Source organism: Miniopterus natalensis, chromosome 8, assembly GCF_054644295.1.
Source record: "Miniopterus natalensis isolate mMinNat1 chromosome 8, mMinNat1.hap1, whole genome shotgun sequence".
Classification (NCBI taxonomy): domain Eukaryota; kingdom Metazoa; phylum Chordata; class Mammalia; order Chiroptera; family Miniopteridae; genus Miniopterus; species Miniopterus natalensis.
The window spans coordinates 55049832-55063668 of record NC_142088.1 but is presented as its reverse complement, the minus strand read 5'-3'; the positions used below and the strand labels follow the sequence as shown (position 1 = coordinate 55063668).

The window sequence follows — 13837 nt, the reverse complement described above, 5'->3', positions numbered from 1 at the left end:
GAATGGATGTGGACCAGGTGGTTAATTCTGCTGCTGGAGTGAAGGGGGTCCAAAGTGACATAAGCCGTCTCTAGGGGCGCAGACCGCCGGTGCCGCTCGCGGTCCTGACCCGCGGGGCCCCGGGAGCCGGCGTGGCTCCGGCGCGCGGACACTCGGGGCGGGAACTACGCGTCCCGGCAGCCCGCGGGGCGGGGGCGGGGCCGGCGGGGCGGGGCGGGGGCGGGGGCGGCCGAGAGGGGGCATTGTGTCGGGAGCGCCGAGCTGCGTTTGTCTGCTCGCGGCGCTCGCGCAGCGAGCCCTGTGTTCCGCGGCCGTGGGCTGGAAGTGTCATCGGCGGCCGCGGCCCGGCTGGGAGACCGAGGCGGAGGAAGCACGCGCCCGGCATCCACATCGCTGGCAGGGAGCGGCGCGCCCGCGGAGCAACATGCACACGGGCGCCCGGCGCCCTGACGACCCCTCCCGAGGAAAAGAGGCCGGGGCGGCGCTGGGGCGGCGGGGAGCATGAAGGAGGCCGGGGGGCGGCTCGGCTCGGAGCGCTGCTAGGGAGCGGCGCGCTGCACGGGCGCAGGGAGGGCGGGGAGCCGGGCAGGTCGCGCAGCGGGCGGGAGCCGGTCGCCAGTCGCCAGGAGCTGCTCTGATTTCCGACGGACGCGGACGCGAGGGGCCCGGAGCAGCCCCCGACCCCGGCGTGCGGCAAACATGGGCAACGCGGGGAGCATGGATTCGCAGCAGACCGATTTCAGGGCGCACAACGTGCCTTTGAAGCTGCCGATGCCCGAGCCAGGTGAACTGGAGGAACGATTTGCCATCGTGCTGGTGAGTGCGCGGCCGCGGCGGTCGGGCGCGGGACTTCGTGCGGGGCGGAGCAGCTGACCCTCGCCCCCTCCCCTTCTCCCCGCGCCGGGAATGAGCCTCCTGTCCCAAGGGGGAAGCGCCCACTTTCCTCATTGTGGCTTCCCCCGCCTCACCCCTCTGCGCCCCCCTTCAGCGCCGCGCTCAGCCCCCCTGCGGTCCCGGGATGCGGCCGGGGCTCGGTGCGGGCTGCCTGGCCAGCTCCGAGCCCATTGTCTGGCGGGAGGCACCTCGCCGCGTTCTGTGCCCGGGAGGTGCGGCGTGGGCGTGAAGGAAAGGTGGCGCGGTCCGGGGAGGAGGGGGTAGCGAGCCGCTAAGGCTTTTTGTTAATATAGTAACAAAAAGCCGCAAACCCTGCGTCTCTGCGGACCATCCCGCGGACGCCCAGCCCCGGGCTGCGGGGTCCGGCGCCGAGGGGTGCATGCGGCCGGCGCGCAGGGCGTTGCGCTCGGGCGAACTTGGAGGCGGAGGGGAGCGCCCCGAGGGGGAAAGGAGGCAGCCGGGGGCAGCGCGGCGCCCGGGTCCCCAAGCGGGGAGGGGGCATCTGAAACCCAGGCGAGAGGCGAGCTTCGCCTCTGCGCGTTCCTTCTGGTCTTAAATCTTAAACCACAAAAATGTGCCGTTTTGCGGGCCGTGTTGCGAGCTGTTCTGACTCCAGGGGCGACCCTTCCCCTCCCATAGCCAGCCGAGTCCCCGGCTCCCTTCCGAAATCCGCTTCTCCTAGTTTACAGCTGCCCAACTCCAAGACTGAAGATTCCCTACTTTCTCCCTTTCTGCTGGGACTGAGTTTCTGGGCCCCTCCCTGCCAGCGCTTGTCAGTGCTGGGAGCTCAAGAGGGTGTGGTGGCCTCCCCCTCGCCCCAGCCGGCGTCTACTGCAGTTGGTCCCCAGCAATTGATTTTTAGTGTCCCAGCCTCTTTTAAGGGATGTGGGGAGGGAACCGGGCAAGATGGGACGCGTTGCTATTCCTACACTTACTTGTACATTTCCCTTTTCCTCGTTAGTTACCTTTAAACTCTACAAGGCTGGGGAGCAAGAGGAACTTGTGCTCAAGGCAGCCAAATTTTGCGTTTTTGGCAAGTAACTCACAACCCTGGGAAAGGACCCGAGTCTGAACACTGACTGGGACAGTTAAACTGTCTTTCTTCAGGCCCGGTTTGATATGGGGAATAATGTTCTGCATGGCAGGTTAGCTTTGTGCTCTTTGGGAGAACAGAGGCCACGAGCTTTTTCACACCACCGGGTAGCTGGTGTGGCAGTCTGCGGATAGATGAGGCTGCCTGTCTTGTTTTGAATCTTCTGTGATCTCCCACAGCTGCTCCCACCTTGTGCAAGATGGGACACTCTAAAATGAAACAGCATAGGCTTAATTACTTTCCAAGGCAGCCTGGGCGCATACATGACTTGTCTTTAGAGAGACAAAACCTTTTTTATTCAAAATCCTCTTCCTGCCAGACACATGGTTCTTACCCCCAGCTCTGAGTTTTCTGTCTTTCCATCCATGCCGTGGTGCTGTGTGTGTGTGTGGATGGATGGGTGGACTTGAAGTGGAAGGGCCAGTGACACAGGAAAACCAGATAACAATAATGCAATTAAGTTCTGCTCAACTGGGATAGCATGTTTTGCATGAGCTCTCAGTTACCCTGCTGATTAATAACACATGGTATGAATTAATCTTTAGAAAAATAATGTTTGATTTGTGTTACTATTAAGCCTAGCAGTCACAAATTTAGTGTGTAGACATTTAGGATTCTGTATCATAAGTTCCTTGGGGCAATGGTTGGTTGTTGTGGCTACTTTTACATTGCTCACACACAATTACTGGATGTGGTTCCTTTTGTAATTGTTTACACTATTGTAAGCCTATCAAAACAAACAAAAAACAAAAACACTAGGCTGACCTTTTTTGAGTAGAGACAAAGCATTTGGGAAAGTCTCAGCTTGGGGGCCCTCTTGTTAGGGCTTAACTCTTTTAGATCTAGCTGCTCTTTGAAAACCTACAAGAGGAATTAAAAGGAATGTTTTTGGGTTGATAGTTCAGACTTATGGTGATTTCTCTTCTAGTCAGTTTTCTGAAGTTTTATATGTGATGCCTCTCAACTTTGCTTTTCTTAACAAATTGCTTAAGAAATCAGCTCAAACCATTTAATTCTGGAGATCAAGCTTGAAGGACAAATTTTAGATTCGCAAATTTTTAATTCTCTGCCCGGAGACAGTGGGAATCATTTTGGCATTATTGATCCTAGTTTTATTTTCCTATATGACGAAGATCATACATGTTTTGAGAGGAAAACCAGATAGTAATACTGTGCAGAAAATTATACAAGTGCGTCATTGTAAGTATGGCTTACATCAGTAATTAACGAGCCATTTCAGTCATGGAAAACAATTCCTCCCCCAAGCACTAGAATATTTAACACATTGGGGAAAAGTAAATAAAAAACAAAAGTGACAGAAATCCATCTATTTCTGGAAAACTTAAGAAAGAACAAACCTACTCAAAATGGCTGTTTCCCCCACTCCCCCTTCAGTCTATATAAGTTAAATTGTATAAATCTAAAGAAAAGTAGTGTGAATGGAAAGGTGAGAGGAGAGAGTAAAAGACTGCTGAATTAAGATCAATGCAGGGGTAAACTTTAAAAAATAATAGTATTTTTATAGGGAAAAATGGGATATTTAAATAGATTTATGTTAGCTGAACTTTCTGTAATTAATGACTAGTCAAAAATGGATCCAAATCTTAGGCGCTCAATGCTCCTAAGGAGAGTCTCCTCCCTCCCTGAATCTTCAGCATTGCTTTAATAATAGTTATAAAACTTACACTTAGGGAAAAGATTGCTGACTCCTTACATACATTTACTATTTGCATCCTTGTACTTACCTTTTAGTTAGAGCTGTGACTTGCCTTTGTGTATGTGCACATATGTGCGATATTTCTGTTATTCTTTGATGGAACTATTTCATAAATTATACATTCAATCATCTACTTCAACTTTTGTTTCTTTAGGGTCTATATATTTTATGTATTTTACAGGAAACATTAGCCTGTATTTTGGGGGTCCCACACATTTATAATTAAATGTAGTTCTCCATTATTAAACACTGTCAGATTGAGAACACACACTCACATATACACTCTCACTCTCATGTCCTTTATTTTCAAAGATGACACTGAGGGTGATTTTGGGTGTGGCGAACAACTGATGGCCTTTGTCCAAGAGTACCTCTTTCAACATTAGACACTCCTAATATTCACGAATTTTTGCCTTGCAGTCACTGTTTGTCCCCCAGTGCCTTTGTCAAAGAGCTGTCCTCAGGATTCTTTGAGTTTCAGAGGAAAGGATAATCTTAAACCCTCTATCCCAGCTGCTGTATCTCTTGACTATCAGATATCAGGCTGGTCTGCCAACAGATTACAAAAGACAGATTAGGAAGTGGTGGCTTAGGGCAGTATTCTCATAGTTGGATACCAGGAACTGCTTTGGTATGTGATTAATTTGAGTCAGTTTCCTTTCCGGGGTTTTTTTTTTTTTTTTTTGGCTTGCCCTGAAGTTGAATGTGATGTGGTCATTTCGCTTTGGGAAGAAGTGGGAACGTTTTCTGAGTAGTTACTATGGGTACACCCCCTATGCTTACATGGTCTCATTTAATCTTCACAATTACTCCAGCTATCAGCAACATTATAGTTGAGGAAATAAAGATTACCTAAATTGCCTGAGGTCATAGAATAGCCAGTCTAGGATTTTAACCCAGATTTGGATTGCTGCACCCCCCCCCCCCCATTATATTATACTTCCTTAGGCCTAGAACTGGGAAGGAAAAAAAGGGGCTAGCTGGGACTAGCAGTAAAACTGTAAAAAAAAAAAAAAAAAAAAAAAAAAAGCCCACCTAAATCTGGTAAATGCAAGTTTCAAACTGTATAAAATTGGCAGGATGTTTGTCTTCATATATATGTCAGGCATGTGGGCATCTTCACTGTGCTGTTCTGTTTCAGGCATGGAGTTAAATGCTGATTTGGTCTGAATGTGTACTCCCCCTTTTTTCCTAACCAGGCAGGCTTGAACTGCCTTGGTGGGAAGTTTAGGGTTTCCACGTCAGAGGGAAGAGGCAGTCTGTCAGTGCAATGCATACAGTCCAAATGTAATTACTTGTGACAGGGACAAGGAAGGTCACATTTTACCATTTAAGTTTATTTCCCTCTGCAAGGTGTTGCTCCCTTTCAACCACTTCCAAGGAGAGCTTTTGCCATGAGGTCTGCTGAGCAGATGGATGGGTAGCAGTGAAGTTAGACCATCATCAGATGCTTGCTGATTTGTTTTCTCACATCCTTTCTCCTGTCAGGAAAGAAGGGAGGTGCAGAGGAGGGTGGAGGGTTGTCACTTTGAGCCATTACAGTCTCATCCTAGGCAGTAACCCCCTGAGCTATTTTATTCTCAAAAGTAGAAATGTATGTTTAGGACTCTGCTTATGATCATTTTCTGGGTGCATTCCCCACCCCCCTTTCCTCAACAATACAGGTACATATATACATGTATTTAGGATAGAAGTTGATTGAAGTCTGTACTCTGAATGTAAATGTTTGGCTCTAGTGAGAGAGTGGCAGCAACATAAATGGGTGAAACCTGGGGGAGAAAAGGTGTGCATGCCCTTAAATCCTTAAGTGATGAGAATTACTTTTACTTGTGGCCTCTCATTTGGCAAACAGCATTGGCCTGGGACACAGAAGTCCTAGTTTCTAGAATTATATGAGCTGCACCAGCTCGAGCAAGTTAAATTCTTTCCTCTGGTCCTTTCTATGTAAATAGGAACAAAATTTGACACAACTGTTAGGATAGTCATGAGATTTTAAAAAACCATAGCACTTGAAAGTGTTAAATTTCCAGAACATAAAATATTGTGATCCGTTAGCTGATTTCATATGTTGATAGACCTTTTGTGTAGAAAGTGTGTAGCTGTATTCTGTGTGATCTTGAGAGTAAATTTCCAGGGTCGGTGACTGAAAGTCTCATAAGCCTAAGGAAAAGTATTTTAACATTTAGAGTTGGCAAAAAATGAATAGCGAGCTCTCCATTAGAATTGCTCAGACAGAAGCTGTATGAAAAATGTTGATGATTGGAAGGCCTTTTCAAACCCAAGATATGGCTATGCATTGGCTTGAACTGTGTGTCCTAGAGATGAGTCTGCCACCTGCAGATTCTAGATGTAGAATGACAGCACCTGAGAGTGGGGAAGGGTCTTGTAGGTTCCTCCTGGGCTCAAAGAAGAAGCAGGTAAGTATAGGCTCATGCTTGTTCTGGAAACTTGTTCGACTTCGCAGAAACTGTGGCCTGAAGGGCTTGGTCTCAATGAAATGTGTTCCTCTCTTTACACTCAGGGCTTGGGGAATAAGGTCGAGGTGAAGTGGGCTCTGTAACCCTCATATTTAAACAAGGAATAGATGTTATAAACGTGGCCAGTAAAAGAAGCACTGATTCTAGATGATTGTCTCTCCTTTGCAAGAGGGTGCAGGTACCTGGAATCCTCTTAGGAACAGTTTATAAAAGAACAAAGTGGAATTGCTTAGGAAGGCGGGTGGGTTACATGCCGTGCAGCCACTTGGCAGATGCCCCCTTGTAGAGTGGCTCTTCTACTCTACAGTGGGGGACGTGTCCCTTTCCCCCATCACAAGGAGTATGTCCCCAGGCTTATGGGTCATGGTGTCTGTAGAGAGGTTTCATGCACCTTGTTAGCTCTTACCTACTTGAACACTGGCTGCAGAGATAACTCAGTTTTTATCTTTCCTTGAAGATGGTGTCTGTCCGTACTGCAGGGCTGATCTCCCCTTCCCAGTCACCCCATTCTCTTTTCCAAATCCCTATCTTTCAGTGTAACGCCAAGGACTATGCAGATTCTAATAGATGTGATATAATTTGGAAGCAGTGTCTGGGGAAGAGCTGGTAGGCTGGAGAGCTGCCTCATGGACTGTGATTCAACTAAGCCCACAGATGTGGGCCAAGAGGGCTGAGAATCCCTTACTTGGGAAATACCAAGTTCTTACTTGAAGGTATAATGGCACTTGCTGTAGACAGACAGCAGTGTACTTCCTTTTCACAGTCTTAAAAAACAAACATGACTGTTGGCATCAGAGCTCACAGGTAGGCACCGTATCACAAACTTTCCGTAGTTTCTAGGACATACCAAGGTTTTCCCTCATCACATCTTCAGTGTTCTTGTGTGGTGTGAAATTGACTTTAGTGACTTATTTCACACGTGACCTTAGTGCACCTTCTTCTTTGCTGAGGAAGCTTTGCTGCATTTGTAAGCCCTGTATCCACTGCCACAGAAGCTGAAAGATTTGGGGTGTTTAGACCCTGTTGTCTCCAGGGGTGATCTCCCTACTGACTTGCGTGTGGTAGAAGGTCCATGGCCTGCTTTACACTTAAAAAACTTGTTGGCTTTGGGAAAGGTGTCACATTCTTCACATTTTTGTCCTGTGACTGGCGCATGCAGGTAACACACCTTATCTATCTCAGGTCCTGCCCTGAGTTTAGGATTTGCTCAGGAAACTGACCTTTTCCTTGTCTTCCTGCCGTGCCCCTCCATGAAAGTCTGGCTGAACACTTTAAGGTGGGATGATGAAGGGATTGACAAGCTAAAGCAGTGGTGCTCAAACGTGACTGCAGGTCGACACACCTGGGAGCCTCAAAAAACATGATGCCTGGGTCCCACTTCCAGAGTCTCTGATAACTTTGTCTGCAGTGTGGCGTGAGCATCAGGGATTTTATAAGCTCCTCAGAAGATTTGAACACGCAGCCTTGCTTGAGAGCCCCTGGGGTAGAGGAGTGGGTCTTCCCCCTTTCCCTGCTTCCCCGAACACCAAACAAAAGTTAAAACCACAGTGAAAAAAGCATATGAGTGTAGTAGGAAAGGAATTGTTTAAGAGGTACCAGAAAATTTGGAGAAATTAGGCAAAGTTGACAAAGGTTAAACAAACAACAAAACTCCTAAAGAGGTTTGATTCAACCAAAACCACCAAGTGAGAAATACAGAAGAAATGGATCAAAGCCGGTTGAATGTTAGACTTATCAAACTATTTAAGAAAAGACTACCAAATCATAATGGAAATCTGGAGAGGAAGTTCTGTATGTTATAACTAAAGAGTGAACAGTGACTCCGAGGTGTACTCCTGGACTGGAGCACTCAATAAATCAATTCCATTTTTGCTTAGACCTCCATTCTCCAGTCTAATTGTTTGTTGGTTCAATGCAGGCCTTTTGCTTTGATCTCTGGTTTTACCACTTACAAAGACTTGATGAGCTTGGCTTCCTGGAGTGAAATTCAAATATACTTGTGAAATGTAAACAACATTCGTTTATTAAGAATTCCATAATCAAGGCAAATTGGCATGCTTATATAAGCAATTTGCTCGGAGAATAGAACGATAAATAGGATGCTAGGTCAAGAATGAGCTGATTTTCTCAGTGCAAGACTCTAGCTATTCCTTTAATAGCTATAACATAAGCAAGTACACATTCCTCTTGTTCATAATCTTTAGCATTTGTGGTTTGGAGTTTGAGGACAGCATATGTGGTTTTCTGAACTGAGGGTAGAAGCAATTATTGCTTCATTTTCATCTAGAAATATAAATAAATCTTTCAAGGAAATGTAGGTAGTTGGCTTATTACCAGACAGAACTTTCTAGTCATTGGGAATAGGGCAAGAGAAGGTATGGATTTAGATGGGAATATTGAGGAAGAATAGTGGAGTTTTATTTTGGTGGGGAAGGTAAAGATGACTTTTACAGTGGCAGAAAGGTTGAAAATAATCTCATTTGCCTTCAGTGAATAATGTTATTGTTGTTCTTTGTATGGAGGAAGCGCTGGGGTAGCTAATAGAAGTTGGATGGAACATGGTTAGATTTGCACCGTGGCAGCGCTCAGTTTGTGCAGGGAGTTCGGTACTCTCAGTGTCTGTCTTGGGAAAGCTGGGAATTTTAATGCAAAGGCCATGAGTCAGATGAATAGCTTCATAGGTTAGTTTCATTCCGGCTCTTTCAGTCCCCAGCTATGTTCAGTCTTATCGTTTTTCCAAGGAAACTTTGCCTTTTTAGTGATAATGGGCTATTTGGTCTAATCAGGATTCTTTATCCCCAAGGACTTCGGCTTGGTGAACCTAGGAAACCAGTTCAGTCCAAATGACTTGGGACCAGGACACTAAAAATTTGGAATTGGTGATTCCCTAGGCTTAGTTACAAAATCATTATTTTATATTGGCAGCTAATCAGGCCATCCAGATGCAAACCCGGAGAGACCCTTTAGGACTGTGTGGCCTCCTGGGCTGTCGAACCAGTCAGCTTGCCAGTGTCCAGCCTCTCTGATACCCTTTCATAAGAAAAGTCTTGAGTCTTGGGTTCGGCTTTTTGGAAAGCATTTGTTCGGTTTAGAAATCTCAGTATCATTTGTGAATTTACCAGATCCCAACCTTCATTTAATGGAGTGATGCTTTAATATTACACATCTCTATGTTTGTTACTTTATCAGTAGTTATCAGAAATTCCAAGGTTGGCTTCCTATAATTTTTCTATTGATAATGGAAAAGTTTTAAAATCCTTTTTTTGTTGTTCTTTAGGATAATAAAGAATCATCCTTTAAATTAGTCTTTTTATTGAAGAATAATATACAAAGAGAAAGGAGCCCACATCATTAAATGTACAGCTGGGTGGATTTTCACTAACACGCTGTTGTAACCAGCGCCCCGACGAGGATTCAGAATCTATTTCCCTGTTTTTCTTCAAACACTGTTTGACCTGGCTCCTTGGCTCCCCAGCACAGTCGCTCACCTGAACTTACTTTGCCAGGGGCTAGACCTACGTGGAGAAAAGTAGACCACAGTATCGTGCCTTGCAGTCTGATTCCAAATGACTATAACCATGACATTTCCACCACTTTCTTTGAGAGATTTCCTCCGTCCAAGTAGGCCTGACCATTAAGAGGTATTGACATTGTAGCATCTTCCTGTTGCTTTTAGACCATCATTAATAACCCTAACGGTGTTGCTTTTGCATGTGTATAGTATCTCTGTTTTTCATAATACAGAGGAGAGGACATTTTGATTTATATCCTAGAGTGAAGCATGAATGAGGAGGAATTTCCACAATGAAAATGAACATTTGCAGTTTGAGCTTCAATACTTGGAATTATGTGCTTGCAGATACAACTTTTATTTATTTACTCTCAAGCCAAAATTCTGGCCTTTAGTTTTTGCTATCTACTTGATGCTGCTTTTGAAGTATTAAAGGGTGTAAGATTGTGATTTTCATCTTCTGGTTCAGTTTTCCCATCAAAGCCCTGTTACGTTATTCTAGACATCGATCACATTAGAGAGGCGCTTTGGCCATGTTTGTTAATGGTTTACCTTCCATACCCTCCTGTGTGACTTCTGCGTCCCTCCTAGCTTTCTCATTACCTGAACAGGCCTGCGCTTCCATATGTCGTTTCTCAAGTGATTCTGCTGTATACTGAAAACATATCCAGCCTTCAAGGCTCTTCTGAATTCTCACCTTTTCTAATTATCCTTGCTGTCAGACCCACATCAGCTTTGGGGAAGTGGGAAAAACAACTCTCCTCTCTTTGATCTGTTTATAGTATGACTAATATGAATTATTTCTCTTACTCATGAGGCCCTTGATTAAATATCACCTTGTGTGAGGTGTGACTGTAAAATAAGGGGATGCTTTTATGTGTAGCTTTGTAGTCGTTACACTCTTAGCCATCTGTTTATGTCCACATTTTATTTGGTAGGTCACATTATGGGCTCCTGGAAGGCCAGAATTGTATCTTACAGTCTCTGGCACTTTTCTTTATCCAGCACGGTGCTCGGTCCAGGGAAGGGTCTTAGCAGAAAACGGCTGACTTGGTTAGAGAATGGTGCCCACTGACACAGGGCCAGGAACTGAGGAGCTCTCCGAGAACCTATTTAACTGACCACACTGGGCTGACTGTTAATTGCACATAATTGGCCTTTGTGTTGAAATGAAACTTTGTCAGAGATTCTTACACATCTTGGTATTCCCCACACCACCTGACTGTAGTAGGTGCCCAAGAATACTAAGTGTTCAGAGGTAATATGTTGGCCTCATGCGTCACCTGACCCCTTACAGGAAATTGATGAATTAGGAGTAGGGCAGTTGAAATGGCCAAAGAAAACTAGCAGTTTTTCCCTGTCACTAAGCCAGATTGGTGTGTCATGATGTACTGTCCTCGGTGAGTAGTAGCACAGTAGCACAGGGCTTTCTTTCTTTTGTTTTTTCTGTTTGTTAGTACTCATTGGAGGATATTTTTCCCCCGTTGATTTTTAGAGCATGGAAGAGAGGGGGAGAGAGAGAGAGGGATAGAGAGAGAGAGACATCGATGTGAGAGACACACACCAGTTGGTTGCCTCCGGGTCTGGCCGGGGATCGAACCTGCAACCCAGGTGTGTGCCCTTGACTAGGAAATGAACCTACGACCCTTCAGTGCGGGGACCGACACTCTAACCCCTGAGCCTCGCTGGCCAGAGCTGCACAGGGCGTTCTTAACATAAAATGTTCTTCATGGCACTTTAAAATTTGGATTGAGGTGGGCTTAAGTGAGCAACATTCCTTGTTTTGGCATTTTAGTGCTTTGCTCTTTGCAAAGTGCTTTCAAATGACCTTCTTTGAGTCTGAGGGGTCTTAATAAATGAGGCAAATAGGGCATGAGGGAATGTGGCTTGAAGGTATATTAAGAAGGTGAAGTTTGTGATCCAGTCCTAGGTCTTTTGCGGTAAAACTCCAGGGGCAATTCACTGTAAAACAAGGTGATGTTTATGTGCTCACTGGTTCTGTCCTGTCCTTTTTAAGCATTATCCCTGATGCTCCTGGCAGCCCTTGGAGGGAGCTATTACCTCCCTCCTAATGAGACAGTGGGCTCAGCGTGATAAAGTGGCCACTACCTAATGATGGAGGCAGGATTTGAATCCAGGCCTGTCTGATGAGTGAACCCGCTGCTTTCTACTGTACTACACTGGGTTTTCTGAGTCAGCTGTTAGATGTCATTAAATGTATCCCTTTGGTTCTCGTTCTTCATATACTCTCTGGCCTCATTTCACTAATTCACACACTAGCTCTACTTTGTATGAGTCCAGTATCAATATAGCTATAGATGTACTAAGTTCCAAAGGTTCAGAAGGAAGGTGCCATTTCTATCTTTTGAGTGTTCATAGAATGTTTCCTTGGTCTAGGATGTAGAGAGATGCCAGCTTGGTTACAACCACTGTTGGACCATCTTCTTTATTCCACATTGTGCAGTTTTGCTCATTTGTCACTGCTTTAAAAGGGCTTCTACTTTAATCGGACAGTCCAAAAATATTTACTGAGCATTTACTATGTGCTGGGCAGTGTTGTAGGCACTGGAGGACGTGGTGCTGCATGGGGCAGACCAACCGTCTGCCCTGAGGCATTTGATGGACTAGTGCTGGGAGAAGGCAGTGGGGGAGCCAGACATGAGCGGGGCGCACAGATGTGTAGGCAGACCTGTTCTGACGCTGCGAAGACCTTGGAGAATGAACCAGGGTAAGGTGAGGTGGTGCCCTCCTGGGTAAGATCCGAATGATGGGGAGCAGGCAGCCAGTGCATGGAGATCGGGTACCAGCGTGCAAGCAGAATGAGGGTCCGTTTGTTTTCCCCCCTCCTGGCTCAGAATGGGGTTCCACTGAGCCCGGAGCAAATGAAGGGAACAGCACGTGCAGTGTACCTCGCCCAGGTGGGTTCAGGCCTCACCTGTGGGGAAACCTCAAGGTAGAGGCGAGAAGTCCATTTCCTTTATTTTTTAATTCTCACCCGAGGATATTTCCTCTATTGCTTTTCAGAGAGCGTGGAAGGGAGGGAGAAAGAGAGAGAGAAACGTCGATGTGAGAGAAACACATCGACTGGTTGCCTCTGCACGTACCCCAACCAGGCCCGGATTTTGAGCCTGCCACCGAGATACATGCCCTTGGCTGGAATCGAACCCGGGACCCTTTGGTCTGTAGGCCGATGATTTAACCACTGAGCCAAACAGACTAGGGCAGAAGTCCATTTCCTTTGACTTGACAGAGCCGTTTCTTCTAAGTGGCTCTATGCAGTCACAGTTCTGCCACTTGCTAAATTCAAATGATTTCTAACAAATGATCATTGCTGTCTTGTCACTGTTGTGGACCCATGGGACATACAGTTTGAGAATGGACTATTTGATTAGTGTGAACAGCTCCCTTGTAAGTAAAGGTACTTTGAAGGCCGGTACTTGGAATGGTGCATTTTATGTGCTTGCCGCCATAGGTTCACCTGGGTCAGGCAAGGTAGAACGAAATTTCTTTTTCACTGTAACTTGCTACTCACTTATTGCTCAGATTTTTTTCCTTTTCTTAAAAAATTTTATTTTAAGGGCATATAAGAGGTTTTTATTCTGAAGTTAAAAATTTAAGTAGTATATGCCCTGCTGGTGTGGCTCAGTGGTTGAGGGTCCACCCATGAACCGGGAGGTTACGGCTGGATTCCCAGTTAGGGCACATGCTCGGGTTTCCAGCTCAGTCCCTAGTAGGGGGCGTGCAGGAGGCAGCCAATCAATGACTCTCTCATCATTGATGTTTCTGTCTATCCTTTCCTCTCCCTTCCTCTCTCTGAAATCAATAAAAGCATTAAAAAAATAAAGTAGTGTATAGTTAAAATTGTCCCCCAAATTCCTTAAGTTGCTCATAAAGGTACAGTAAGCACAGCTCTGGATCTATGACCCTAGAAAGTAATTCTTATACAGGTTAAAGTTTGAGAACCTCTGAGCTCGACTGAAAGAGAAGCCACAACAGAAAGGTCTACGTGCAGCTACATGGACATTCAGACCACTCTGCCTTTAACTGTCACAACTCTGGCTGTGGCTGGAAAATAGGTGGAGAATTCTAACATCTTGCTTGTCTGTAGGTTTACTCCATTCAGTATCGCATTAAGCCTGGAAATA

At 46.0% G+C, this 13837-nt stretch overlaps 1 protein-coding gene across 6 annotated transcripts in view; it reads left to right on the top strand.

The window, feature by feature from the left end:
- Positions 1-615: 615 nt before the first annotated feature.
- Positions 616-13837, top strand: part of FMNL2 (formin like 2) — a 275860-nt gene continuing 262638 nt past the window's right edge. For all 6 annotated transcript variants that reach the window (XM_087819849.1, XM_087819846.1, XM_087819848.1 and 3 more), the window contains exon 1: positions 616-816. In XM_087819849.1, the coding sequence (XP_087675975.1) occupies positions 700-816 (117 nt within the window). In that variant the 5' untranslated portion in view covers positions 616-699. The remainder of the gene's footprint in view (positions 817-13837) is intronic.